Source organism: Myotis myotis, unplaced genomic scaffold, assembly GCF_014108235.1.
Source record: "Myotis myotis isolate mMyoMyo1 unplaced genomic scaffold, mMyoMyo1.p scaffold_m19_p_10, whole genome shotgun sequence".
In the NCBI taxonomy this organism is placed as follows: Eukaryota; Metazoa; Chordata; class Mammalia; order Chiroptera; family Vespertilionidae; genus Myotis; species Myotis myotis.
The window spans coordinates 66,626,997-66,652,463 of NW_023416314.1; the positions used below are offsets into that span (position 1 = coordinate 66,626,997).

Consider the following 25,467-nt stretch of genomic DNA (forward strand, 5'->3'; position numbering starts at 1 on the left):
CACACACACGCACACATGCACACGCACACGCACACGCACGCGCCAGGTGCCAATCCCGGGCCGGCCTCGGGCTGGACAGCTCTGTCCACCCCCTCACCTGCTGGACAGATCTCCCCGCCTCCGCCGGAACCAGGGCCACCCGCCAGTCCGGGAAGAATCGAGCCCAGAGCCGCAGGCTGCGCCCAGGCAGCAGCCCGCACCCCCTCGGCGGCTCGAAGCGCCCCCACGTCAAGCCCGGCCCTTCCGGTGCGGACCCCTTCCTCGCTCTCGAGACCCCTCGCGCCCTGACGTTCCTTGAAGGGCCGCCCGAGACCCCGCCCCCTAGACCCTTGCTCCTCTCGGAGCCGTTTCCCCCTGGGAGCCCCGTCCCAGATACCCTTCCAGGGCCCCCGGCGGCGCCGACCTCCTACCTCCCGAGCTGCGGGGGACCGGCCGGCCGGGCTGGACGACCCCCGGTCGCAGAGCGTCAGTCGCTCCCGGCGCCAGTTCCGCGTGAGGGAGGGGAAGCGAGGGGGCGAAGGGGGCGGGGGCCCTACCATTCACCCCCGCGGGGGACAGGGCGGCACCTAGCCGAGCGCAGAAGGGCGGAGCCGACCTCGGGAGAAGGCGGCTACGCACACACCTATGCGAGTGGGAGTGGAAACGCGATGGGGAGCGCAGGGCCAGCCTAGCACCACTGACTGCCAAGGGGGAACCCACAGAAATACCTTTTGTGTCCCCTGCGCAGAGATTTTAATTCGGCATGGTAGCAGAGCGCACCCCGACGAAATGCGGGTTGAGCGGGAAGCTACTTCTCAGGACGAACTGCTCCTGACACTTCTGACCGTCCCCTCCGTCGCCCTCCCCTCTCCCTCCCCGCACTCGGCTTGGACGTGCCCAGCCGCCGAGTCTGGAAAGCGGCAGCGCGGCGGTGGAGCCTACCACTTCACGGCGGCGGGGGGGACCGAGGCCGGAAGGCGCGGCGCCGTGCCACAGACACCGGGTGAGCGCCAAGGGAAGGGGGCGTGAGCGGTGCCGCGGTGCTCGCTGGGAAATGGAGTCCAGTCCCCCGGAGAGGCTCAACCCCAGGCTGGGCAGCCCCCCCAGCTCCCCGCCTCAGGGGACTTTTCTTCCTGGCCCGTAATGTGGGGGCCGAGAGGAAGGGGGATTGATGTGCCCGCGCCCACAGAACACAGGTGCCTAGCTGAGGCGCTAGTTCTGAAAGTCCAACACCCCCTTCCCTACAGAAGGCAGGATCCCCTCCCCGCTCCCATCATGACAGGGGAAGTGGTCTCAGCGTTTCATTTACCCTCGGGGCGCAATGGGGCTAGTGAAAGGAGGCTGGCACTGGGGACTTGTCTCCCTGTAATTCTGGAGGCGATCCTAAAAGACACTGCAGGCTTCCCTCCTCTGTTGCCGCTCCTCCACCCCAATCCAGAAATTGTTTCTCTCATTCCGTATTCATTTTTGTCTTCTTGTACAAACAGTACCAGGCCGACTATCAGGGAGGCAGCCCGGAGGCATTTATGGTCAAGCCGCAGCGTGACAGTGAGAATTTCTCTAGGGGCCCTGTGGGGAAAACAGGAAGTGGTGGAGGCAGGAGAGGCAGGGCCTGGAGAACCTTGTGCAAAGTGGCCCCCAGGTTCATCCTTTTGATCAGGCCAGTACAGTGTTCAAATGGAGCACAGCTTTGGCAGGACCCTCAGTGCCCAGCAGTCACAAAACTCCCAACCCGTTACTCTCCTTTAATGCCACGTGAAGATCTCTTTTGCACAGCGCCCAGGAATGTTTGCCCTTCTCAGTCTGTTCCACCTCTAGGAGGCCGCCAGCGGGACCTCAGCCAGCCAGGCCTCAGCCAGCCGAGGACAGTCATTCGTGCACATCCCAGATCTCAGAGAGCAGCGGGGGAAGCTTTTTGTCCTGCAGGCGCAGCGCAAACACTTGCTCTGAGTGGACGCTGCTCAGTGTCCGGAGGCTCACCAGCTTCATTAGCATCCGTGGGAACATTAGTGGGTCCTGGGGAAGGAGAAGGACAAGTTCAGACTTTGTCTCTCCTCAGGGAAGAGGGCAAGGGGAGGGGAACTGTGGGAGAGGTATAATCAGAGAGGGATTCTTGAAGGGAAAGTAGGTGTGTCAGGGAAGGAGCCTGTGTTGAGGAGAAAGGGCACCTAGGGGAGACTCACATGGGGGTGGTGGATGGAGACATAGGCATGCAGGGCCTCCACATATGTGTGTTGCAGCCTCTCTACCTGGAGCTGATCCTGCACGTTGGGCCGGTCTATATTCACAAACAGAGTTGAGGAGCAAGTCTGGCCAGGGTCAGTTCTATACCCCACGTCACAACCAAAAATAGGAACATGTCCCACCCAACCTCTCCCATCCCAAAGTAACAGCAAGGGCCTCCACCCTTACAATGCCTGCCCTACGGGGCCTGCAGCCCTCCTAGGGCTTGCTCATTTTCAAGTCTCTTGCTCATTTTCCCTCTTGCCCATCCTCCACACCTGCAGAAAAGATGCTGATGGCAATGAGCAAGGCAAACTCGGCATCATTGAGCTGCAACTCATTCATGGCTCTGGAAAACTCGAAGATGGGGTTGATGAACTCCACTTGCAGTCCTGGGGAAGAAGGAGGGAGGCTGAGTGTGTGGCAGGAGTGGCAGGAACTTCCTTCTCTCCTCCAACTCCGCAACTTAGAGAACTTCTAGGAACTCAATAAGAAGTATCCAGGGCTCTGCTCTGTAACCTTGGGCAAGTTTATTCACCTCTCTAAGCCTCATCTATGAGATGGGAATCATATCTGAATTTATAAGACTACTGTGATGGTTAAATGATAAAGCATGCACAGCACTTAACACTGTGCCTGGAACATAGGATGTGTGGATTGAATGATAATAATAATTCTGTTATTCGTATTAAAATTATTGAGGGCCCCATTACTAGATATAGAAGCAACTCATTTCTGTTTATAAAGAAACCTCACTGGCAATTGGCCTTACTTATTTGAATACTAGAGATACATTTTGTGTTTCATATCTTGGGGGAACTTAGCAATGTGGTTGAGGGTACAGACTGTGGTGCCAGACTGCCTGGGTTTGAGTCCTGGCTCTACCATTTACTAGGCTGAGCCTTGGTTTTCCCATCTGTAAAATGGAGATAATAGCACCTATCATAATTGGTCCTTAGAATAATGTGTGGCACATATGGTAACTACTATATATATAAATAGTAAATTTATAAATATAGAACCAATCTTCTTGATGGGACTGAAGTTCAACAAACCATGACCTAAAGTCATGGCATCTAAAAAACACTTCTCCCATACACACTGTCAAAGTCTCCCACCCCACACCCTCCTCCAGGCTTTCTCAGATTTCTTTTAGCAACCATCTGCTAACTTTTCCATTCGAGGTTTCTTGATTAGTCACTTCCTGTATTTTCACCCTGATGTTTATCAATGTGTGTTGATACATTTAATGGACAAACCCCATTTTATAAAGTATTTGTTGCTGAGGTATTGAGTGAGCCTTGAATTGTGCTAAACAGTCTGTTTGTACAGAGAGGGCAAGTAGGTTTTAGAGTTGGGTTATGCACCCTGGAAGGGTCTGTCTGCTACTGCTCGCTGAATGAATGCCCCCAATGGCATCAGTCCACATCATCAGTCATGTAGAGAGGGAAGGAGACCCTGTTCCCTCTCCCTGAGACCTCACTGACAAAATGACAAACAAAAGGCAAAGATAATATCAAAACTGCTTATATAAATGAATCTATAAATAGGTACAGATTCAGATGACATAAGCCTGAAAGTGCTGAAGAAACACACACATAAGAACTGGTAAGGGTTCAGAAAGGAGGATGCTACGAAGGAGAAGGCCATGGTTAAGAAGGACTGGGAAAATAACCACTTGGGGAAAGGTGGTTGGCTAGAGAAAGGGGGTAGGGCTGGGTTTTGAAGATGGAAAAAGTCATGAAATTTCCCAGACATTCTGGCAGCACACAGTAGGCAAAAGGTGCTAACACAGCCCTACCGTGCCCTATAGTTAAGAGAGGCCTTCCTAGGCATGTCACTGGGTAGCCTGGGTTGGGATAAGAGGCACATGAGGTGAGTACCAGACAGCATCAGCCATATTTTAAACTCACTCACTCCATTGTTAGACTACTAGGTCACCTATTGAGCCTCAGCTCCAGTCCCTCCAAAACACCCTTAGCCTTTCATCCTTTGCTAACTCTGCTCCCATAACACAAACAGTACCAGCAATTGAGTATGAGGAAACCAACACTGCTTAGCCTGCAAGCATCAGATAGAGAGCAGCAATGGGAACAAATTCTTGGAGAAAACACTTCAAGTACAGGGTGGGGACAGAAGCATCCATTCTGATCTTAAAGCTGCATCATTTGGACATGTTTGTTATGTATCAGCTCCAGTTTCATGGCTCTTCAGAACAAGTGAAGAAGAGTAGGGGGAAGCAGGTCCACGTGATCCTTAAAGAACACATCTGAGAAATTCTTGCTCATTATTGACTACTAAAGGGCTCGGTATGGTTGTTTTCAAGCCTTTCCCTCGTTATGAAATCTTTCCTTGAAGCACATTATGTAGAAGCATGATATATAATGCAGATTTACATGGAGCTTCTTGTTTGGCTCCATTTAAAGTAAGAATGAGAGACATTCCTGTGCCTTCTTGTTTCTTCTCTAAAGTGACACTTCTGTGGAACCCCTCCCTTGGGTTCCTGGGAACACAGTTCGAGAACCGCTGGCCTAAGGCAACAGAGGACAGGAGTCCATTTGAGACAGTTGAAAGAGACCTATAAGCATTCCAACTCTCTGTCTTGGAAAAACAGGTGAAGCCTTCCCTTTACAGACACCCAAACATTGGGCCTGTGACTCTGGAGTCACTATGGGCTCCAGGACAAAAAGTTCCTGTCCATCCAAACCAGTCCCTTTGTTATCTCAGGTCTCACCTGCTTTAGCAAAGTCTTCCCGGTTATAACTGAAATCCTTGAGGAAGGTGATACTCTCACTCTCAGGGTTGTACCTCCGAGATGTCTCCAGAAGCATCACCTGCACACAAGTAGCAGACCTCAAACAGGGACTCGGCGGGCTGGTCCTGGCAATGGGGCACCTTCAATGGAAGGTCCCTACTTCCCAGTGGTGGCTCTGGCTTCCCAGCTGGCTGTCTAGAGGCCCTTCCCACGGACAGTCCCGCTCGGGCTCTCCCTGCACCCCTCAGCCCTGCCAGCCACCTCAATAGTGGAGGTCTTCAGCAGGGCGATCTGGTCCTCCCGGCTGAGCTGCAAGAAGCCGGGCAGCTGTTTGGCAAAATCAACGATCTCCTGCACAGAGACGATGGCCAGCTCAGTGAAGTGGGCAAAGCGCTGCTGACGGGCCTCCCAGCTCTGGGGATCTGGTGCCATGGGCCAAGGCTACCCAGAAGGGCAAGGAGGGGAAAAACAAACCGCTCTGAGTCAGATATCAAGAAGCCAGCTGGCGCTCTGGGTATAGCCACCTCTCCCCAGGTCCCTCAGGTACCGTGACGCGAAGCTGGTCAGAAAAGGAGCGTCTGTTACACTGTTGCTGGGCAGCCACTAGCTTCTCAATCATACCCAGTTGCTCTGGGCTGAGTTGGGGCAGGACTTGGGGAGGTGAGGATGCTCTTGGGGGCACGGATGTGGCCTGAGCCTGTTCCTCCTCTTGCCGCTTCAGTTTCTTCAGTCGGATCTGTTCTTCTGACAGGACACCTAAGGACCGGCCAGATGAGAGGAGGGAAGAGGAGGGGGAGATGAGAAGCAAGGAAGGGCCAGAGGGGTAGTTTAAGGTTCCAGAAAAGCAGAGATCACAGGGTAAAAGCAAGGAAGAAATTTTAATCCATATTTAGGGACCATATAGGAAGGTCCTGTAGGCTCAGCTGCCTGTCTGCCCTCACACCCTGGCACCCACATGCCCCCTCTTTCCCATCAGCCCCTTCCCCATTCCTGTCCCCAGGTACTCACACTCCTCCCGCATGCCAGCTTGGCGGCATTTGCGAAGGCGACACTCCTGGCACTTGCGACGCATATAGGTGTCCATGGGGCAGTGGCCCCCGCTGTGGCAGATGTAGCGCGCCCCTTTGATGACACTGCGGCGGAAGAATCCCTTGCAGCCCTCACAGCTCAGCACGTTGTAGTGGAAGCCAGAGGCCTTGTCCCCACACACACTGCACAGCTCATTCCCCAGCATTTTGGGGGCTGGCCCCTTTTTCCGCTTTTGTGGACGGAGCTCTGGATACAGGGAAGTGCCTTAATGTTCTTCTCTAAGAAACAAGCTTGGTGCCCAGCTGGCCACTGCCCTGAGCACTCAGTGACCTTCATGCCCCTTTTAACATGCAGTCTATCTAGTCCAGCCATGAGCAAACTACGGCCCGCGGGCCGGATCCGCCCGTTTGAAATGAATAAAACTAAAAAAAAAAAAAAAGACCGTACCCTTTTATGTAATTATGTTTACTTTGAATTTATATTAGTTCACACAAACACTCCATCCATGCTTTTGTTCTGGCCCTCCGGTCCAGTTTAAGAACCCATTGTGGCCCTCGAGTCAAAAAGTTTGCCCACCCCTGATCTAGTCACTCTATTATAAGAAAGTACCTCTCATGTCCCAAGTGCTATGTATTATGTCCCAGGTACTGTCTTAGCCCTTTATATGCATTGATCCTGATGACATCCAAAAGAGATAGCTACTGTTATTATTTCCATTTGCTGAATAAGGAAACTGAGGCTCAGAAAGGCCTAAGGTAGAGACAAAACTCACAGATCACTCAGGTCTAGTCGACACTTAAAGCTCTGGTACTTAAACATGATTTTATATGATACAGAGCCCCAAGATGCCCCTTCCAGATCCAGGGAGCCCCTACATCCTCCCAATCCAGCAGCTCCTCACCTGTAGACTCTGGAAAGACTTCCACTCCTGGGAGCAGGGCTGTGGGATCTGCCACCTCCAACCCTGCCCCCGAAGTGCCCCCCGCTGATTGGGGCATGCTGGCTTCTTCCCTGAGGATGCAGTTGCTGCCTCTCAGCGCCCGCTGGCTGTTTGCATCTTGTGCATCTGGTTCCCACAGCTCCACTGCAGAGTCTGAGTCAGGAAAGAGGAACAAGGGGAGGATGAGGGGGGAAGTCTCAGGTCCTCCCCCTCCACTTCCACTGCATCCTGGCTGGGAAACGGCAAACTTATCTCCACCCATAGAGGGCAGCAAAACATCAGCTCAGGCTTCAGGCCCTGGCGTTTGTGTGGGCTCCAGGGCTAGTCTTGCAATTCCCTGCACCTCAATACTTTACATGAGGATGTTAACCCTTGTCCCCTTGGGGGCCGGCATGCATCTATTTCAGAGATCAGACAGAACTCTTAATTAAAAGTCAAACTGGATGAGCACTGTACATGCCCTCTCCCCAGCAGCAAGTCCAGACAGAAGGATCGGCAGGTGCCTGCAAGGGCCAGGCACCAGAACCAGGATGAAGGTAGTGTGGGCAGAAGGAGGCAAGGATGTCTCTAGACTGCTCTCTGGGGGAAGGCAGAAGGCAGGTAGTGAAGAGACCCTGACTGAGGGGAGAGGGCTGGAGTCAAGCAGCTTACCAGGAGAAACATTAGGCACAGGGGCCTCCAGCCACAAGGACATTTCTTTCTCTCTCCGGAGCCCTGGACATTACCAAGGGACTGTCCTGCAGGAACAAGTCAGGTTATACTCTTCCAGAACCAGGCTCCTTCTTTATCAGTGCAGCATATTAGCCAACAGTTACTTGATCTGCATCAGCCTGTGCTAAGGCTTTACATGCCTTGCTCACTGTGTCCCTCTGAGGTCAGGACTATTCTTTAGCCCATTTTACAGATGAGAAAACGGAGTTTCAAAGGGATGAAGTAAATTGCCTTTGGCCACACAGTTAGGCAGCAAAGACTCCACCTCTGATCTCTCTGACTCCAAAGTCTGAGCTCTCAGCCACCATGCCACTTTTTCTCCCCAGGGCCCACCTCCTGGCCATCAGGGAATATTGGGGCACATCTGCTCTGGTTGTATTAAAGCCCCTTCCCCTCACTCCAGCACTGGGGCAGCCAAAGTTGGGCAGGACCAGGACATGGGATGGAGGCTCCACCCAGTGAAACATGCTGCTTGCTGAATAACCTCACTCCTGCCACTTCCCAGGATCCCAGCACAAACCTGTTGCCTCCGAGAGTCGCCCCAATTCACATACAGGACCTCCTCCCTCACAGCCCCTCAGGGGTTATTCTGGGACTAAATGGGATCCTGCCCAAGCTTCCATCACTATCATCATCCTTCACTTTTCCCCAAAGAGACCCCTTTCTAAGATCCACAGGACCCCCACTCCTCACCCGCACGCACCAAACACACACAGGGCCCCAGGCAAGTGCTGAGGAGCCGACCCACCGAATGCCTGGGCCGTCAGACTTCCTGGCTGGGGCAGTCTCTGGAGCCCCCTTGCTGAGAGAGGAGGACGGTGCAAGCTCTGTCCAGAGGCCTCCGCGGTGGCTGAAGCCGTAGCTGAGCTAGACAGGGGCCCGGAGCCCCAGGGAAGTAATATGGGGAAAACCTGAGGGGAGGGACTGCTAAGGGGTCAGGCCACCGCTCCTTCTAGCCAGGCAGAGCCCGGAGTCAGAGCTGGCGCCAACCAACTGACCGACTGGAGCCTTGGCCTCCTCACCCCCGCCCACCGGGCAGCCAGCTTCCCCACCACGCTGACTCCTCCCCAACTAGCCACCCCCTCAGCCCAGCGCCATCCCCGCTCTCCTACCCCCAACCACAACAGTCGCATTTCCCTGCAGACCAGCCCAGTTCTCCCCTTCCTCTGCTCACCCAGGCTGCTCTTACAGGACTGCCTCCCAGGCACCCCCACCCCAATCCCGGCAGCCTCCAGAGTTGGTGTCCCCTCCCCTCCATAGACATTTCGTGGAGCAAAGGTCCCAGCACAGCCTGGAATTGCAACACGGAGCCCCAGCCTGCTTTCCCAGCCTCCCTCCTCCTCCCCTGCCTCTGGGAAGGGGCCAAGAAACTCTCCCCACCGGCCCAGCCTGAGCCAAGCTGGTAGAACTCCATGGGTGGAGAGGCAGGTGCTGGGCCTTCCTGTAAGTCTCTGAATGGGGGGCCCTGTGAGGGCTACCAGCAGGGGAGAGGCCAGAAGAGAGAGAGGGGAGCAATGGCCGGTGCCAGGGTGGGGGTAGAGAGATGGCAGGTGACCCAGGTGCTAGCCCATTATGGATCTGGGAAGGTATGCAAGTTCCCTCATCTGGGGAACAGTTCCATATGAAATGCTGACAGGCTCTGCCCAGCAGCTATTGAACCTTCCTGCCCTGTTGCCTGGAATATGAGATCCATTCCTGAATGTAGACACCATGTTTAATTGATCTTATCTCCCTTGTAGCCCATGGATCTGGGCCTGGCATAGTTTAGGCAACAGAGTAGGTACTGTATTCCTGTTCATTAAATGAATAAGCAAGCAAGAAAAAAATATATGACCCCCTTCTATTTTATACTTAACTCTAGTCAATTTCATTTCAGCATATTTAGTTTTTTGGCCTTAGGCTCAGAATTTGGGTTCAAATTCTGGCCTTGCCTTTTATTAGCTGTGTGATCTCGATTAAGCAAGTTACTTAATATCTCTGACCCTCTATTTCCCTATCTTTAAAATCGGGATAATAATAATGGTTTTTGCCACCTAAGGTTGTCATGAGAACTAAACAATATGTCATAGCACAATGTGTAGCCCATAGTGTGTTCAAGCGATGGCAGCAGTTATTATTAAATTTCCAGTCTTTCAGCTATGGGTACTTCCCAACACCGTGCATCTGTACATTGTTAACCTTCCAGTGCTTGTTTCCATACACAAACCCTGCACTCTCTCCTTTGGTCCTTAGAGCAGCCCCAGGAAGGAGGGTAAATAACACAAGCTCCATTTTACAAAGAATACTAAGCTCATGGGAGAGGCTTCTCGAAGACCACACACAGTGGCCAAGCTGAGATCAAAATCCAGATGTCCTCACTCCAGTCTCTGTACTCTTTTTCTCCTGCCTCAGAGTCCAGGAGAGTCTTGTTGCCTTTCAGGTCTGCTGGATCAGTGAAATGTCGAGACGGAAGAAGCTGGGAGGGAGGGGGAGAGGACGGCAGTAGAAGAGGCAGAGAGCTCTGGGGATGCTTCAGTCCAGCTGTGGCAGGGGAGGAGTTGAGGTTACTGCTGGCTGATCACCCCCTGCCCCACTCCCAGCTTCCTGCTCACAGGCTCTTCCTGTTTTGCTGTGAACTCCAGTTCCCATGGGCCCCCCATTAAAGCATAGGACAGGGGGCCAGGGCAGGCAGCCAGAGGGACAGAAACAGATGAACAGGGCACCAGGAGAGAGGACAGTGAACAGGGAGAGAGTGGATGGGGGCAGGGGGGAGAGCAGGCTTGGAGGACAGGGAAAACAGAAATAGAACAGGAGCTTGGTGAAAGATGGGAGGAAGCACACAGGGTGGGGCAGGGGGAATAGGTGGGGGGTGGGGAGCACAAGCTTGAGATGACGCGGGCTGGGTTGTGTTGCAAAATCTGCCCATGTGCTTATTTTCACATCTCAGAAAAGCCCCTCTGACACCCACATCTCAAAGTTCTGCCTCCAGCTTTTGCTCTTGTTCCCTTTCATCACAAGGTCATCCCCTCGCAAGGCCTCCACCCTGGTCTGGGCATCTCTGAGTCATGAGCACAAGGCTCTCCATTCCTCTGGTGTGTGTTCCCTCCCTGATTTTCACAAGGCCCCAGCTGTCCTGGGAAAGTAGAAACTAGGACTCAAGCTCCTGGGAAACTGGAACCGTTCTGTCCCAGCACCCACATCATCCATCCAGCTCCTTTCTCCGCCTGTCCCCATTGCCAGTAGCTCCAGCAGAGGAGCACAGTCAGAGATGTCACTGAAACACCTGCTCTCAAGGAACTCGGAATGGAACGCTGCTCTGAGGCCTGAAGACTTATCTTCTCTCGTCCACTCCTGATCCTCAACTCCCTAGACTCCCCAGAGCCCAGGACCACACACAGGCCCCATCTGGAGCCTTCTGACCCAGGCTAGAGCCAGTTGCTGAACAAGCAGTTCAGGGCGTCATCTCCCCCATGCCATGTCAGCCTCAGCCTTGTCTCAAGTAGAGGAGGAGGGAACATTACCAGTGCTATACAAAGAGCTGCCCCTTAGGCTACAGGGGCTTGGAGCCCCCACCTAGAGGGGATTGGGGAGAAAAATGAGAAGACCCAAACCTGTAGTCAATACCTCCAAAGAGTTTCCAGAGATCAACCACTGGACTTGTCCCCCAGGCCAGGGCAAGTAGTCAGGTTATCAGCAGCTGGCATCACATGTCCCACCAGCCCACAGATGTCAGTTACAAAACCTCCCAGTCCCATGGGGCCTTTCCTAGCTTTCCTTAGCTCCTGGAGGAGGCACCATGCCTAGGAACACCTTCAGTGATCTTCCAAGTCCCATTTCTGACTCCCAGGACCTCCCAAGTCTTCTCATTGGAGCAAGGGGAACCTTGAAGCAAAAATAGGAGCACTCACCCGTCCTATGTACTACTGAATTACTCCCCTGAAAGCACTCAAACTCCCATAAAGCAGGCCACAAGGTATGGTTTAGAGAAACAGACTAGGGAAACTGCTTCTTGCTCTCTCCTTCATCATTCTGGAAAGGTGACAAGTGTGGGAGCATCTTGCAAGTTCCTAAATGACTTCTACCCAGCCGCCCAATCACAAGCTAGAACCCAAGAATTCCTGCTTCCCAGACTGAGTTCAGAGATGATATAGAAGACATGTGGGCCCCACTACATGTATTATTTATCCTCATATATAGCCTAGGACCGTGGTCGGCAAACTGTGGCTCGCGAGCCACTTGCGGCTCTTTGGCCCCTTGAGTGTGGCTCTTCCTAAGCCTTAGGAGTACCCTAATTAAGTTAATAACAATGTACCTACCTATATAGTTTAAGCTTAAAAAATTTGGCTCTCAAAAGAAATTTCAGTCGTTGTACTGTTGATATTTGGCTCTGTTGACTAATGAGTTTGCCGACCACTGGCCTAGGAGATAATTACTAGCAAGGGGGTAAATATCAAATTTGGATATAAGTATGGCTGATTCAAAGATCAAATTCAAACACAAAAAACTTCCTCACTCCATTACACAAACTACCTCCCCAGATGGGAAAAGTGGTTAACTCACCTGGATTTAGGTTCACTTCTGCCAACACAGGGTAGAGCAAGTGATTCCCAAACCTGGCCTCACTTTCAGAGATTCTGACTTATTTGGTTTGGGCTGGCCTTTGTGTTTTTTTTTATTATTCATTTATTTATTTATTTATTTATTTATTTATTTTTTATTGCTGAAAGTATTACAAAGGGTATTACATATGTGTCCATTTTATCCCCCCGCCCTAGACAGTCCCCTAGCCTCCCCTATCCCCAAATGTCTTATGTCCACTGGTTATGCTTATATGCATGCATACAAGTCCTTTAGTTGATCTCTTACCCCCCTACCTCCTGCCCCCCAACCCTCCCCGGCCTTCCTGCTGCAGTTTGACAATCTGTTTGAGGCAGCTCTGCCTCTGTATCTATTATTGTTCAAAAGTTTATAATGGTCTCTATTATCCATGAATGAGTGAGATCATGTGGTATTTTTCCTTCATTGACTGGCTTATTTCACTTAGCATAATGCTCTCCAGTTCCATCCATGACGTTGCAAATGGTAAGAGTTCCTTCCTTTTTAGAGCAGCATAGTATTCCATCGTGTAGATGTACCACAGTTTTCTAATCCATTCTGGGCTGGCCTTTGTATCTACCTATCTACATTGTGTGTGTGTGTGTGTGTGTGCATCTGTAGTTAGGAACCAAGGTATGGGGACCACAGAATCATCTGGTACAAAATATTCAGAAGCTAGGGGTCCAGAAAATCCAGGGCTCAGCTATGGGCTCTACCATGTACTTGTGGTGTGACCCTTACTCTTCATGGATTTCTCACTACAAAAACCGGAATATCTGCTCCATCAATCCCTTCTAACATGGGATACTGGCAGGCACAAAGGATATAGACATACTTGAGCAAGTGGGAATGACAAGCAAAAGATGAGTTTGAGGGATTTTCATTTTACTTGCCAAAATTTACATTCTCAAATAAAAATGGTTTGGCTAGTTTGCAAGGAAAGTAGAGGCATATTAAAATACTCAAAAACTCTCACTAATACCCAGTATTTTAGCAGTTAGCCATGCCTATTCAGCCCCACCAATATGAAAAGGTTTTCTTTATTAGAAATCTCTTTATTGAAGGTATTTGGGACCACCGAATACAGGTTAGCAATGTAGTTTGAATAGCCTGTAAAAAAACCATCTCATTATAAAGACTACTTAACTGGGGATCTGAAAACTTGCGTTTTAACTCATTCTCCTAAACTGTGTGACCGTGGCCAATCACTTCCTTTCCAGGTTTGCTTCCTTATCTGTAAAGAGAACTAGATTAAATCAGGAATTCAAAGATGCAGCTTTATGAAGCCCCTCGGTGGTCTTCGTGAACCACTTGGGCTTATTTTCAAAATTCTCCTTGAGTTTGTGTGTGTGAACATTTTTTTGATGAGGGGACTAAAATTTCATCTGATTCATAACTTATGACTAAATAAGAACTACTTGGCTACCAGGACTTCAGCTCTCATATTCTATTCACTACTCCACAACAACTCTGGAAGCAAAATTTAGATCCTGAGGTATATATACCAGTAAATCATTTAATCTGGAGCCCTAGGGCAAGATCATGACCCTGCTTTCTCCCATGATCCGGTTTTATTTTTGTGATGCTCTGAAGTGCTTTGCTTCTAGTGAGCAGTTTAGATCAAAGCATCCCAAGGGCCTATGATCTGACCTCCTAGAGCTGTGAATCACTCCCAACTCGAGTCACAAAGCCTTGAGACCAAACTGGATGCACTGGGACCCTAAAGGCCAATGCCAAGAGGGCCTCGGATCCTGCCACAACCCCACCTACTCCCACTTGGTAAGTTCCTCCCCGCTCCCCCTATACATCTTCCCCCTGGTCTGAAGTTCCTCCCTTGGGGATTCACTGCTTTGGTTTTGCCAAGCCTGAACACCGTGCAACCCAACTCCTTCGGGAAGAGGCATGACATTCTGATCCTAATTAACTAAAACTAGGAATGGCAGGAGGGCAGGGAAGTGACTGGAAGGTGAAGTGAGAAGGCTCCTGAGCTTTGCTCAGGGCATGAGCAGGACAGACTGGGAACCAACTTCAAGGGCACAGGAGTCCAAAGGGTTGTTTACACGCTGTGCCCTGCACCTCAAACAAGACCTCTTCCGGGGAACAGAACCGGACCACGGCTCAAATTCCACCCGAAGGGAAGGGTGTGGAGGGGGCGCCCTATACCACCCCTCGTCCCAATTCCGCGTCCGCCGTGGCTCCGCGGTCAGGCCTGGCAGCCCCCGGCCCCCGGGGGCCCTCGCTCTCCCGGCCACTGGCCCGCCCGGGGCCAGCGCCACTCGGCCCGGCTTCTCCGCCGGCCGAGGCAAACCCGAGCTCAGGGCTCTCTTTACCAAGACAAGGTCTTCAGGCCTTCTCTGCCGCGCGAGGTCGCGCTGCATGCCCACGCTCCTCTGCCCCGGCCGGTGGCCAGTCTCCTCCAAGCATTCCCTCCCGAGCCCTCCTTTAGCAAGATGGTGGCGAGTGCACTTCCGGCGAGTGTCCTCCAGGGCGCGTCCGGGCGGCTGCTGCAGGTGCCGCCCAGCGGGTTCCACCCTCTTTGCTGCTTAGATGTTAACGGTGATGGCGGGCGGACTGTTTGGCTGGAGCCGAGCGGCTCTTCTCCAGCTCCTTCTTGGCGTGAACCTGATGGTGATGCCTCCCATCCAGGCCCGGACTCTGCGCTTCGTTACCTTGGTAATGAGAGACGGGGTCGCCCAAGGGTCGCCAGAGCTCGAAGGGCACGGACTCGCTGGTGGAGGGAGGGGCGGGGTTTGTGGTGGGGGTGTGGGGGGCAGGAGGAGGAGCTGGATTAGGAGACTACTGGCCTGCGGTTTGGGGGGCTCAGGGTTGGGGGCCGGGTTCGGAGGTGATGTGGAGCCACGGCGGGTGGGGGTGGGTGAGCTGCAAGGAGTTCTATATCAGGGGATAGGTCGGTGAATCTGCCCTGAGAAGGATGGAAATGGGTAAGAGACCCATCCCCCTACAGAAATCTTTGGTGATCTTTCCAGTCCTCCCACCCTCTGCCTTGCTTTTATTTCTCTTTTCCTTTCCCATCTGTACCTTTGGCTTTGCCTATGACCTCCGTGGTCATTGCTTAGCCATGTTAGACCCTCTGGAAGCTGGAAGAAGTTACTGACTTTTGAATTGGGGTCTTTTGCAAAGGGTAGAGTTAAGGCTTCCCAGAGGGATTGAGACTTCCCTCTCCATCATGGGGCAGAGGTGGGCTCTGGGTCCCCATCAGGGAGACCCTTGTGACCCCTGGGCAAACCATTTTCTTTTGTCAGCTGTACCGACATGGAGACCGGACACCAGTGAAGACATTTCCCAGGGACCCCTATCAGGAAGATGAATGGCCTCAAGGGTTTGGTCAGCTCACTAAGGTGGGTCAGAAGCCAGTCCTTCCTCAGTATGAGCTGCACAATGAGTGACCTCTACAGCAGGCTACAGAACTAGGGCCCAACAAACTGCCATGTCCATTGTGGGTGCTGACTTTGACTAGATTTCTTGCCAAAGACAATGCCACACACAACTGGCTACTTAATAAATAACTTCTGGGATCCCATTAACACACTCCTACTTCCAGCCAGGGATAAACTGAAAAGCAAAAGTGCTTAAACCCTGTGGGATTTGTAAACCATCCCTAATCCTTGGGTTTGCCCATAGGAGGGGATGCTGCAGCACTGGGAGCTGGGCCAGGCCCTGCGGCAGCGCTACCGTGGCTTTCTCAACACTTCTTACCACCCACAAGAGGTAAGGCTGGGAGCTCAAGATGCAAGGAGAATGGGATCTGCTGTCCTCACCCTCTGTCCTCAGGGAGCCTAAGGGTGAAGCTGGGCACTGCCCGCCCCCCCCCCCCCATGCATTTTTGGTTACAACTACAGGACAAGACATCCAAGGGCTGTCTAGAACAAAACTCTTTTTCTTTTTTTTTTTTTTTTTTAATTATTTTTTTTTTTTTTTTTAATATATTTTATTGATTTTTTACAGAGAGGAAGGGAGAGAGATAGACAGTCAGAAACATCGATGAGAGAGAAACATCGATCAGCTGCCTCCTGCACATCTCCCACTGGGGATGTGCCCGCAACCCAGGTACATGCCCTTGACCGGAATCGAACCTGGGACCTTTCAGTCCGCAGGCCGACGCTCTATCCACTGAGCCAAACCGGTTTCGGCTAGAACAAAACTCTAGAGCAGCGGTTCTCAACCTGTGGGTCGCAACCCCTTTGGGGGTCGAACGACCCTTTCACAGGGGTCGCCTAAGACCATCGGAAAACACATATATAATTACATATTGTTTTTGTGATTAATCACTATGCTTTAATTACGTTCAATTTGTAACAATGAAAATACATCCTCATATCAGATATTTACATTACGATTCATAACAGTAGCAAAATTACAGTTATGAAGTAGCAACGAAAATAATTTTATGGTTGGGGGTCACCACAACATGAGGAACTGTATTTAAGGGTCGCGGCATTAGGAAGGTTGAGAACCACTGCCCTAGAGACTGAGTTGCCCCTGCTTGGGTGGGAAGAGGCAACATTTATCAAGCATCCAAGTTCAGACTGAAGGAAGGGTCTGGCAGAGTAGTGTCTGGCTCTGTGAAATAACTCAGGTTTTCCATTCAAGACACATATTGAGTACCTACAATGGGCTAGCATTTTGCACATAATGGTATACTACACACATATGATCTTTGTCTTTGTGGAACTTAGAATGGAAGATTGGCAAGTTTTTTGGCTCCTTGAGCCCCCCACCCCCACCCCCCACCCCCCCAGCCAAGGAGGAGGATAGCTGTTCCTTTGGTTACTACTCTCAGCCACAGCTCTCTCAAGTCCCTAGATGTTATTGTTCCCTTGAGGGCCAGCTCTGTCTTGATCTTGCCTACCCCCACAGCTTTCTCCTTTTCCCACAAGCAATTATCTGTTCCTTGTCTTATTTCCTCTCCCTGGCCTCCAAGCCAGTTTATAAAAGGGGCTTTGAATAGAGATAGTTTCCACCCTCAAGGATCCTGGCCTAAATAGGGAGACAAGATAAAACTAGACAGACAGACAAACCAGACAGCCTTACTGACTAAGCACTTTGGACTGGGAGGGGCATCTGAACTAGAGTCATTCCCATAGGAGCCATTCTCAGAGTAGGGGTAGCTAGCCCCCAGCTGAGTGTTTGGACCTTTGCTGGGAGAAGAATGGGGAAGGCCAGAGAGGGTGCAAGGGCCAGATGCATGGTGGGATTACAGTCTGTTCAGTAACCATCAAGAACAGGTTCTCCCCTTAGGACCCCACTGAGGAGCCAAAGCTCCTCACCCCACCCCCACAAGAAGAGACTCATGTTGTCATCTCTGCAGGTTTATGTGCGAAGCACTGACTTTGACCGTACTCTCATGAGTGCTGAGGCCAACCTGGCTGGACTTTTCCCTCCCATTGGGATGCAGCGTTTCAATCCAAACATCTCTTGGCAGCCTATTCCCGTCCACACTGTGCCCATTGCTGAGGACAGGGTAAGACTGGCCAGCCCTTCACTGCAGGCCGTGAGAGGGGCAGCTCTGGCCATGGGCCTGCTGACCACTGATTCCCTCTCTGCCTCTGCTTCTCCCTTTTGGTCTGCAGCTGCTGAAGTTCCCATTGGGCCCATGTCCCCGTTACGAGCAGCTGCAGAACGAGACCCGGCAGACACCAGAGTATCAGAATGAGAGTATTCAGAATGCAGTGAGTGGGGCTGAGGTGGAGGTCATCACACTGTCCTTTATCCCAGGGCGGGATTGACCCCCTGATCCATTTCTCATAGCGATTTCTGGATATGGTGGCCAACGAGACAGGACTTACGGACTTGACACTGGAGACCATCTGGAATGTCTATGACACACTCTTCTGTGAGGTGAGCCTGCTTAGGGTCCCCAGTGTGACCCTTTCCTCTTACACTCAGCAGGCTCAGGTGACCAGAACACGGAGAGCACAATGCCTGACTACCATTCCCACCGGGGAGGTCCAGCCCAGCCGCCTGCTTCTTGTGAAACAAGGGAACTTCCCTCAAGGGTGAAAAAGAACCCCAGAGTGGGAAATAGCTTATTAATTGTCAGCAGTTCCTGCCCTTCTCCACCCAGAGCGCTGGTGGTATCTGACTCCATTCTGCTGAGTCACGTTCTTTTGTGCCTGAGCCTCCTTCCCTGTGCCCTGCAGCCTCAACACTGTCCGCTATGTCCCTGGTTCCAGTCCCTCTGCCTCACCTCTCCTCTCCTCTCCCTCCCCTCTCACACACACACAGGCACCTTCTCACTGGGGAAGAGAGAGGCCCCGGGAGAGGCTCTGGCCTAGGCCGGGGAGCTAACCTGCCCGCTGCCATACGCAGAAAACACATGGGCTGGTCCTGCCGCCCTGGGCCTCGCCCCAAACCATGCAGCGTCTGAGCCGGCTGAAGGACTTCAGCTTCCGCTTCCTCTTCGGGATCTACGAGCAGGCAGAGAAGGCCCGGCTTCAGGGGGGTGAGTGACAAAAGCAGCATGTCACTCCCTTCCTCAGGACCCTACAGTATTAAAAACCAGCTCTTGGGGGCTTCTCACACACTTCTCCACCCGAAATGTTCTCTGCTCTTTCAAAACCCCTCGGATCCCCCTCGTCGTCCCGTTCGTCACCAAAGTCTCCCTAATTCGCCAAATGCTTCGCCCATCTGCACTGGACCAATGACCACATCAGGCCCACATGCTTCTTTTCTGCCATTCATATTCTTACGTTTCACTCATGTCAGAAGGCCCTTCCCACTTAAAGGAATTCCCACCTCCAGAGAGCCATGGGGGCCACTCTGACAGGAGGCCGAGAGGAACGCCAAGGAGCACCCAAGGGAGAGCTGTCGTCAAGCCTTTCTGGCATCTCAGGGTTTTCCAAGCCTGCATATGGCAGAGTTCCCTGAGCCTGGGGCCACTGCCATGGGTGTCCTGAAGCAGTCTTAAGTTTATATTTGTTCTGACGTGGAGGACATCTTCAAACATGGGCAGGGCCTGATAGCTTCTGTTTATCTTGCTTCCCTCTGTGCACTTGAAAGGAAAGTTGCCAGAGAGCAGGGCGTTCCTCTGTGGTTCACAAACACCTAAAGAGTTCTCTGTGTCAGTGATCAGACCCAAGAGTAGCAGAGGGTGACAGGACCACAGATAGAACTGATCGGAAGAAGTGATGGCTGTAGCCACTGACATGGGGATTTTTCTCCTTCAGGAGTCCTGCTGGCTCAGATACGGAAGAACCTGACACTGATGGCAACCTCCTCCTCCCACCTCCCAAAGCTGCTGGTTTACTCCGCGGTGAGCCCCCTTAGTCCCCAGCATGCTAATGTCAAACAAGGAGCTGGATTTCTTCTCTATTCGGTGCTGGGGAGGGGGGTGCAGGGGAGCATGCTAATCGGGAGCCCTTCTCCCTTACAGCATGATACCACCCTGGTTGCTCTGCAAATGGCATTGTATGTCTACAATGGTGAACAAGCCCCCTACGCCTCCTGCCATATATTTGAACTGTACCAGGAAGACAATGGGTGAGTGGAGCTACTAGTCTGCCCTCTGGAAGGGCACTCGCATGGTGGCTATGGGCACCCTAAGGACTCCATAACAGGCCTGATGGGCAGCTTCCACCTTGTCTCCCATCATCCCTCAGGAATTTCTCAGTGGAGATGTACTTTCGGAATGAGAGTAACAAGGCCCCCTGGCCACTGAGCCTGCCTGGCTGCCCTCACCGCTGCCCACTGCAGGACTTCCTGCGTCTCACAGAGCCTGTTGTGCCCAAGGACTGGCAGCAGGAGTGCCAGCTGGCAAGTGGTCCTGCAGACACAGGTGAGCTGCTGCCTGCCTCTGTGCTAGGCATGTCCCAGAACAACTTGCAGTTCATATCCACAAGTCTCGAGAGAGCGCTCACGCTTCCAGCCATCTCATTGCATTTCCCTAGACAGTTTACTACCCACCCTGAGACCGTTTCACCTATTGCCGAACACGCTCAGGGGATGCCCTCACTTCTTGTAGCACTGAGAAAATAAAAGCCATGAGGAGAGAATCGTTCCATTTTCCCACCACCACGTCTTCCAGCTACTCACTGGTGCAAGCTGCTACTTAAGGCCCTGCCTCTCCAATTATACTCTGGGCTCATCTGTTCTCCACAAGGACCTCTGATGTTTCCTCTCTGCTGGATCAGTCCCATCTCAAAAGCCTAGTTAATAAAAACCTCTCAGACCCCCATCTTTCTCTGTTCCCTGTTAGAGCGCAATCCTTCAGAGTTGCCTAGACTCTGCTTTCGCTTCCTCACTGTCCATTCTCTCAGGCGCCCACTGGACAGTCTGGTGTCTCCTTTCACTCCATTAACTTTTGTTAAAGGCCCAGTGACCTCTTACCAAAACCAGTGACCAGTTCTTAGTCAGCTTCTCTTGCCTCTCGGCAGCATTCTATAACTGGCCACTCCTTCCTTAAACACTTCCTTGGCTTCTCTGCTTTTTCTCCTAATTTATAGGCACCTTCCTTACTGGCTCTTTCTTGGCCCTTTTCTCATCTCTGCCCACTCCCAAGGTGATCTCATCCAACCTCACGGTCAGAAGTACCAATGCTAAGTTCTGTCTTTTTGTGATCTGCAGATTCATAGCCTCTTCTCTGAGCTAGGCTGACATATCCAGCCAGCTGCAGACTTGAGGTCTCTACATGGATGTGGCATCTCAAAGTCGATATCTGAAACCAAATGCTCTTCCTCCCCCCAAAATTTGTTCTCCCCCCAGGCTTCCCCATCTAAGTAAATGCCACACCAGTTACCTAGTCACACAGTATAATCATAGGATTTATCTTGAATACTCTTTCTTAGACGCCACAACCAATCCACTAGGAGATTCTAGCATGCCAACCTTTAAAATACATGTTCTTACTTTTAATAGTATTAACTCACTGTCTGACTTCTCTTTGTTCATTGCATTTACTTCTAAAGTGCAGCCTGTAAGGTCCACTTGAATTTGGCTCTGGCTCTCTGTAGCAGACGGTCAGCAATTCTCCACCCAGTCAGACCTAGCACTCTTGTGTCTGTAGAGCTGTCTTTTGGATCTGAAGGTTTTCACATTATGGGGGAAGGCAGCATGACTCCATGGCTAGAAATCTGGGTAGCATAACTTTGTGGCTAAGTGCACAGATGTTGTCAGATCTTGTTTTGACTCCTGCCTGCCTTTTTATCATCAGACTTTTGGCAGATTGTTCAACCTCTTTCAGAACTTTCATTTCATCAATTACAATAAAAAGTCTACCTTGAACAAAATACACACAAAACATGCTCTTGCTCCCTAGTCCAATCTACCATCATCTCTTGCCTGAACTGATGGCTTCTTAACATTCTGAGTCTCTTCTTGTCCCTACCAGTCTCTCAGCGCAGCAGAGTTAAATTTCTTAAAAAAGTAAGTTAGGCCCTAGTTGGTTTGGCTCAGTGGATAGCGCGTCAGACTGTAGATTAAAGGGTCCCGGGTTCAATTCCTGTCAAGGGCACATGCCCGAGTTGTGGGCTCGATCCCCAGTAGGGGGTGTGCAGGAAGCAGCTAGTCAATGATGCTCTCTCATCATTGATGTTTCTAGCTCTTACTCTCCCTTCCTCTCTGAAATCAATAAAAATATATTATAAAAAAAAAAAAAAGAGTTAAGTTGGGCCATAGCTGGTTTGGCTCAGTGGATAGAGCATTGGCCCTCAGGCTAAAAGGTCCTGGGTTCAATTCCAGTCAAGGGCACTTTTGTCTCTCTCACATCAATGTTTCTTTCTTTTCCACTTTCTCTAAAAAACAATGGGAAAATATCCTTGGGTGAGGATTAATAACAACAAAAAAGTCAGTCAGTTCACATTGCTACCCTTCTCAGATTCTTCCAGTGGGTTCCCATCACATTTGGAATAAAATCCAAGTTCTTTACCACTTGGCCTGGCCCTCCACTCTCATCTCCTACCTGCCCCCCACTTACTCTGCTCTGGTGATACTTTCTTGAAGATCTAGAACATGCCAAGCTAGTTGCACATCAGGGCCTTTTGTGCTTGCTTACTGTCTACTCTCCGCCCCTAGCAAGGACTCTCTCCTCTCAGATCTCGTATGTCTCAAGGGCTCCAGGTCTCTGTTCAGATTATCCTCGGGGATACCTGTCCTGACTGACCTCTCCATCCTTTCCCCCTTACCTTGCTTTGCTTTATGGCATTTGTCACTAACTGTGGATATCCCCACTGTGAGAACAGTTCCTGGCATATGGTAGGCCATCAAATATTTGTTGAATGAACACTGACATGTCCTTTCTCTCCCTGTCCCCGTGCCCAGAGGTGATCGTGGCCTTGGCTGTATGTGGCTCCATCCTTTTTCTTCTCATAGTGCTGCTACTCACCGTCCTCTTCCGGATGCAGGCGCAGCCTCCCGGCTACCGCCACGTTGCAGACGTGGAGGATCACGCCTGACAACCACTCAGCCCCCTTCCCTCTGCCTCTTAGGGGAGGTGGGCTTGGCCCTCACTCCTGACTGTTGCTGCTCCCAAGCCCATGGGCAGGAGACCCTGGGTTGGGCCTTCCTCTGATTACCCCAACCTAGACGAACAAGTGGGACTCGGCTTGGCCCATGGCACCTGCCACTCAATATTCACGTGCCCGATGTTTCCCAAGTACTGTGCTGGATGTTGGCTCTCTCCAAATAGGATCTGCCTCCTCCATGCTCCCGAAGGACCTGATATGTAGACAACGTTTAAAGTTTCACTCAGGACCTGGGATAAAAAAAGGAGTTGGTGCTTCATCTGCCTTGCCCCCCAGTCAAGACCTGGTCTCTTTTCCAGCCCGGAGTCTTTGGCAAATGGCTCAGAAGACACAATTTTGCCTGTCAGTGCTTATTTTACTGGGAAAAACTGCATAACATTGGGACACGAACACTGGCCACCAAGGAACCAAATCACCCAACAGCCAGCCGGTCAAGTTTCCCTTCTCCAGCTGAAGCTACCATGAGTCAGACATACTGCCTCAGGCATCCTGCTTAGCCTGTAGCTTGAGTAGGTCCGAAAGGTGTCTGTACTTGGGAGGGAGTCGAGGGAGGTGGGAGGAGAGTGAGGGGTGGTACAGTCATGAAACTACTACCCCCCTCTGCTGGGCTCAGGTCTCCAGGGATATGAAGTAAACGCAGGTTGTAAGCTGGACAGCTGTTGACTATGGCCCACAATAGGGCTGAGGTAGCTTGAGAAAAAGGAAAATTTTGGACTCTTAGTGCTGTTTCTGTGCCTGTTCTTCGTACTGGAGACCCAGGAGTGCTTTGACCAGGTCAGCGTTGGAAGAGTCACTCAGAAGCTCATTGGGTATATATAGTTTTATTGGCCATGTCAATAGTGAGCACAAATACAAAACCACCACCTGATCACTCTGCCACCACACGTCAGGGAGGAGAAAAGCCCCTTGGCTCCAGAAGGAGCTTGGTTCCAAGCTCGATATAGCAGGGAGCCTGGAGGAGCTGTGTCGCCAACTCTGGGTAAGTTTCGGAGCAAAGTCCAGAGCAATAACATAGCCAGTGTCCCAGCCTTACAGTATCCCATGGCACAGCATCCTCGCTCCAGCCCTAAGACTTGGATACCTTGGTCCTTTAACACATAGCTGCCTCTTCTCACAGGACTTGTTCTCATGTGGCTCCAAGTCCTTGCTTGGCCCACACCTTCATTATTGTCTCTCATTTCCATATCCCAGCTTTCTCCTGGCTCCAAATGAGAACGTGATAACCTAGGATGAATAACACCGGTCTGACTCACCTTCTGTTATCTGTCTCTCAGAGCTTGGGGCTGGCCCAGGGAGCCTAGAACTTGGTAAGGAAATACTAGGGAATTGGACAACAGCCAGGCATTACCAAGACCAAGACCAAGACCAAACAAGGGTGGAGGGCCTAGGCCAAATAGACCACTGTCCCCTGGTTATCTTCTTCACTGACTGCTACCTTAGGTGAATGTGGCAGGGCTAAGCTGAGGTTAGCTTGCACTGAACCTTGGGAGGTAGGGTCAGGCTTCAGATAACAACCTACTTCACTCACCCATCAGAGAGGCCAGTGTGTCCCCCATAGGATTGAACTCATTGAGCTGCAGAGACAAGGGGATAAGCATGAGGAGGGGGTGAAGGTATTACTTCTGGTCATTTTTGGTCAATAAGGTAGGTTGAATCCCTGCTTCCTCCCATCATTATTTGAGGGCCCAAGCCTCACCGAAATGATACCAGAAGATTCTGAGTCATAGAGCTGATGCATCAACTTCCCTGAGCTTCCATCAAACATATCGATTGTCCTTAATTCATGGGGGAAACAACTTTTGAAATTAGGATCTGGGTATCTGCCCACAACAATGAGGTTGTACCGTGGATGCCAGGATGCCTAGGAGATGGAAAGGCTGGTCATGAGAGTAAATGCAGAATACTATCAAGAGGGTTCATAAGTATTCTTTGCCATTAACAATTGTTAATACAGTTGTCAACGATTTAATAACGGAGATAAGATCTATATAAAACTACAAGAATAGTTTTCAATTGCGTATACATCTACCAATGTCAATTTTAAACTCCAAGCTGGCCCCCCTGGCCCTTAGGACACCTTCAGGCCTTCTCTCTTGCATTTGCTGAGATCATACCAACTGACAAATGTTTTAACATCAGCCTGATGCAGACATTAACCAAAGAGTAAGCCTACAACAAAGGAACAAGCTTCTGGTAACCAAAACCAAATTGGACATATGTTCTGAAGTAACCCCACTACTATCTCCTCTATCAACTTCAATGACAAAGAGTTGAGTAGAAAATGCTAGTGTCTGAAAAGAGGAGGAAACCTTTGCTCCCCAGATTACCCCTCTCAAAACAAATCTGACAGTGATTGGAATGACAGATTGGATGGGATTTTCCTAAGAAACTTTTCACAGAAGTTTTGATGGAGGAAAGACATGATAAGCAGGAAGGAAGAAGGGGTACATGCAAAGACTTAGAAATAAGTCACAAACCGGTCACACCTGGCAAGCTGTAGTGGGCTTCACTGGATACAAAGTGAAGATGCCAATGGGAACACAAACGGGTGAAGGATCTGATGCCATTAGAACTTGGATTTGATTTGAGGTGCGTGGGGGCCACTCTAATACTAAATCATCCTTGTGTACTACTGAGTAGGCATGGCACCATGTGCTCGAAGTGCACTGACTCAGCTTCACAGCAACCCCGTCAGTTAGAAACCAGTATTCCCTTTATAGACAAGGAAACTGGAACCTAAAGTTGAAGTAATTTTCCCAAGATCCTAACCCAGAGGG

The 25,467-nt window shown here is 51.1% G+C and overlaps 4 protein-coding genes and 1 long non-coding RNA gene across 57 annotated transcripts in view; 2 read left to right on the plus strand and 3 right to left on the minus strand.

Annotated features, from left to right (window-relative positions):
• The window catches only part of MADD (MAP kinase activating death domain), a 38,271-nt gene extending 37,433 nt beyond the window's left edge, over positions 1-838 (minus strand). For 43 of the 46 annotated variants that reach the window (XM_036325976.1, XM_036325950.1, XM_036325939.1 and 40 more), the window contains exon 1: positions 411-567. The gene's annotated coding sequence lies outside the window, so the exon portion shown is untranslated. Of the gene's footprint in view, positions 1-97; positions 116-410; positions 568-707 lie in introns of those variants that run through there. The other 3 variants (XM_036325932.1, XM_036325962.1, XM_036325934.1) reach the window with 3 other exon arrangements.
• On the plus strand, positions 1-3,488 carry LOC118665068. Its single transcript, XR_004970526.1, has 3 exons — positions 1-246; positions 728-982; positions 2,487-3,488. It is a non-coding gene; the product is annotated as an uncharacterized LOC118665068 (long non-coding RNA).
• On the minus strand, positions 1,483-14,699 carry NR1H3 (nuclear receptor subfamily 1 group H member 3). Of its 6 annotated transcripts, XM_036325983.1 has the most exons (11): positions 8,812-8,899; positions 8,386-8,561; positions 7,578-7,663; positions 6,888-7,079; positions 5,966-6,232; positions 5,505-5,713; positions 5,219-5,398; positions 4,937-5,036; positions 2,481-2,594; positions 2,163-2,257; positions 1,483-1,995 (listed from the first exon to the last, which is right to left on the minus strand). In XM_036325983.1, the coding sequence occupies exons 3-11, from the start codon at positions 7,618-7,620 to the stop codon at positions 1,849-1,851; spliced, it is 1,347 nt and encodes a 448-aa protein (XP_036181876.1). In that variant the 5' UTR covers positions 7,621-7,663; positions 8,386-8,561; positions 8,812-8,899; the 3' UTR covers positions 1,483-1,848. The 6 variants fall into 6 exon arrangements, with proteins under 6 accessions (XP_036181876.1, XP_036181878.1, XP_036181875.1 ...); XM_036325985.1 differs by lacking the exons at positions 8,386-8,561; positions 8,812-8,899 and adding an exon at positions 14,543-14,699; XM_036325982.1 differs by lacking the exon at positions 8,812-8,899 and having other exon boundaries at positions 8,386-8,705.
• Positions 13,519-24,708, plus strand: ACP2 (acid phosphatase 2, lysosomal). Its single transcript, XM_036325980.1, has 12 exons — positions 13,519-13,991; positions 14,760-14,885; positions 15,476-15,571; positions 15,855-15,941; positions 17,542-17,694; positions 17,804-17,902; positions 17,982-18,071; positions 18,543-18,675; positions 19,400-19,485; positions 19,606-19,712; positions 19,832-20,007; positions 22,488-24,708. Exons 1-12 carry the CDS (start codon positions 13,920-13,922, stop codon positions 22,619-22,621), a joined length of 1,359 nt encoding a protein of 452 aa, XP_036181873.1. The 5' UTR covers positions 13,519-13,919; the 3' UTR covers positions 22,622-24,708.
• DDB2 (damage specific DNA binding protein 2) overlaps positions 23,496-25,467 on the minus strand; it is a 16,679-nt gene continuing 14,707 nt past the window's right edge. For all 3 annotated transcript variants that reach the window (XM_036325989.1, XM_036325988.1, XM_036325990.1), the window contains 3 exons: positions 24,387-24,551; positions 24,219-24,264; positions 23,496-23,914 (listed from right to left, as the gene is read on the minus strand). In XM_036325989.1, the coding sequence (XP_036181882.1) occupies positions 23,865-23,914; positions 24,219-24,264; positions 24,387-24,551 (261 nt within the window). In that variant the 3' untranslated portion in view covers positions 23,496-23,864. The remainder of the gene's footprint in view (positions 23,915-24,218; positions 24,265-24,386; positions 24,552-25,467) is intronic.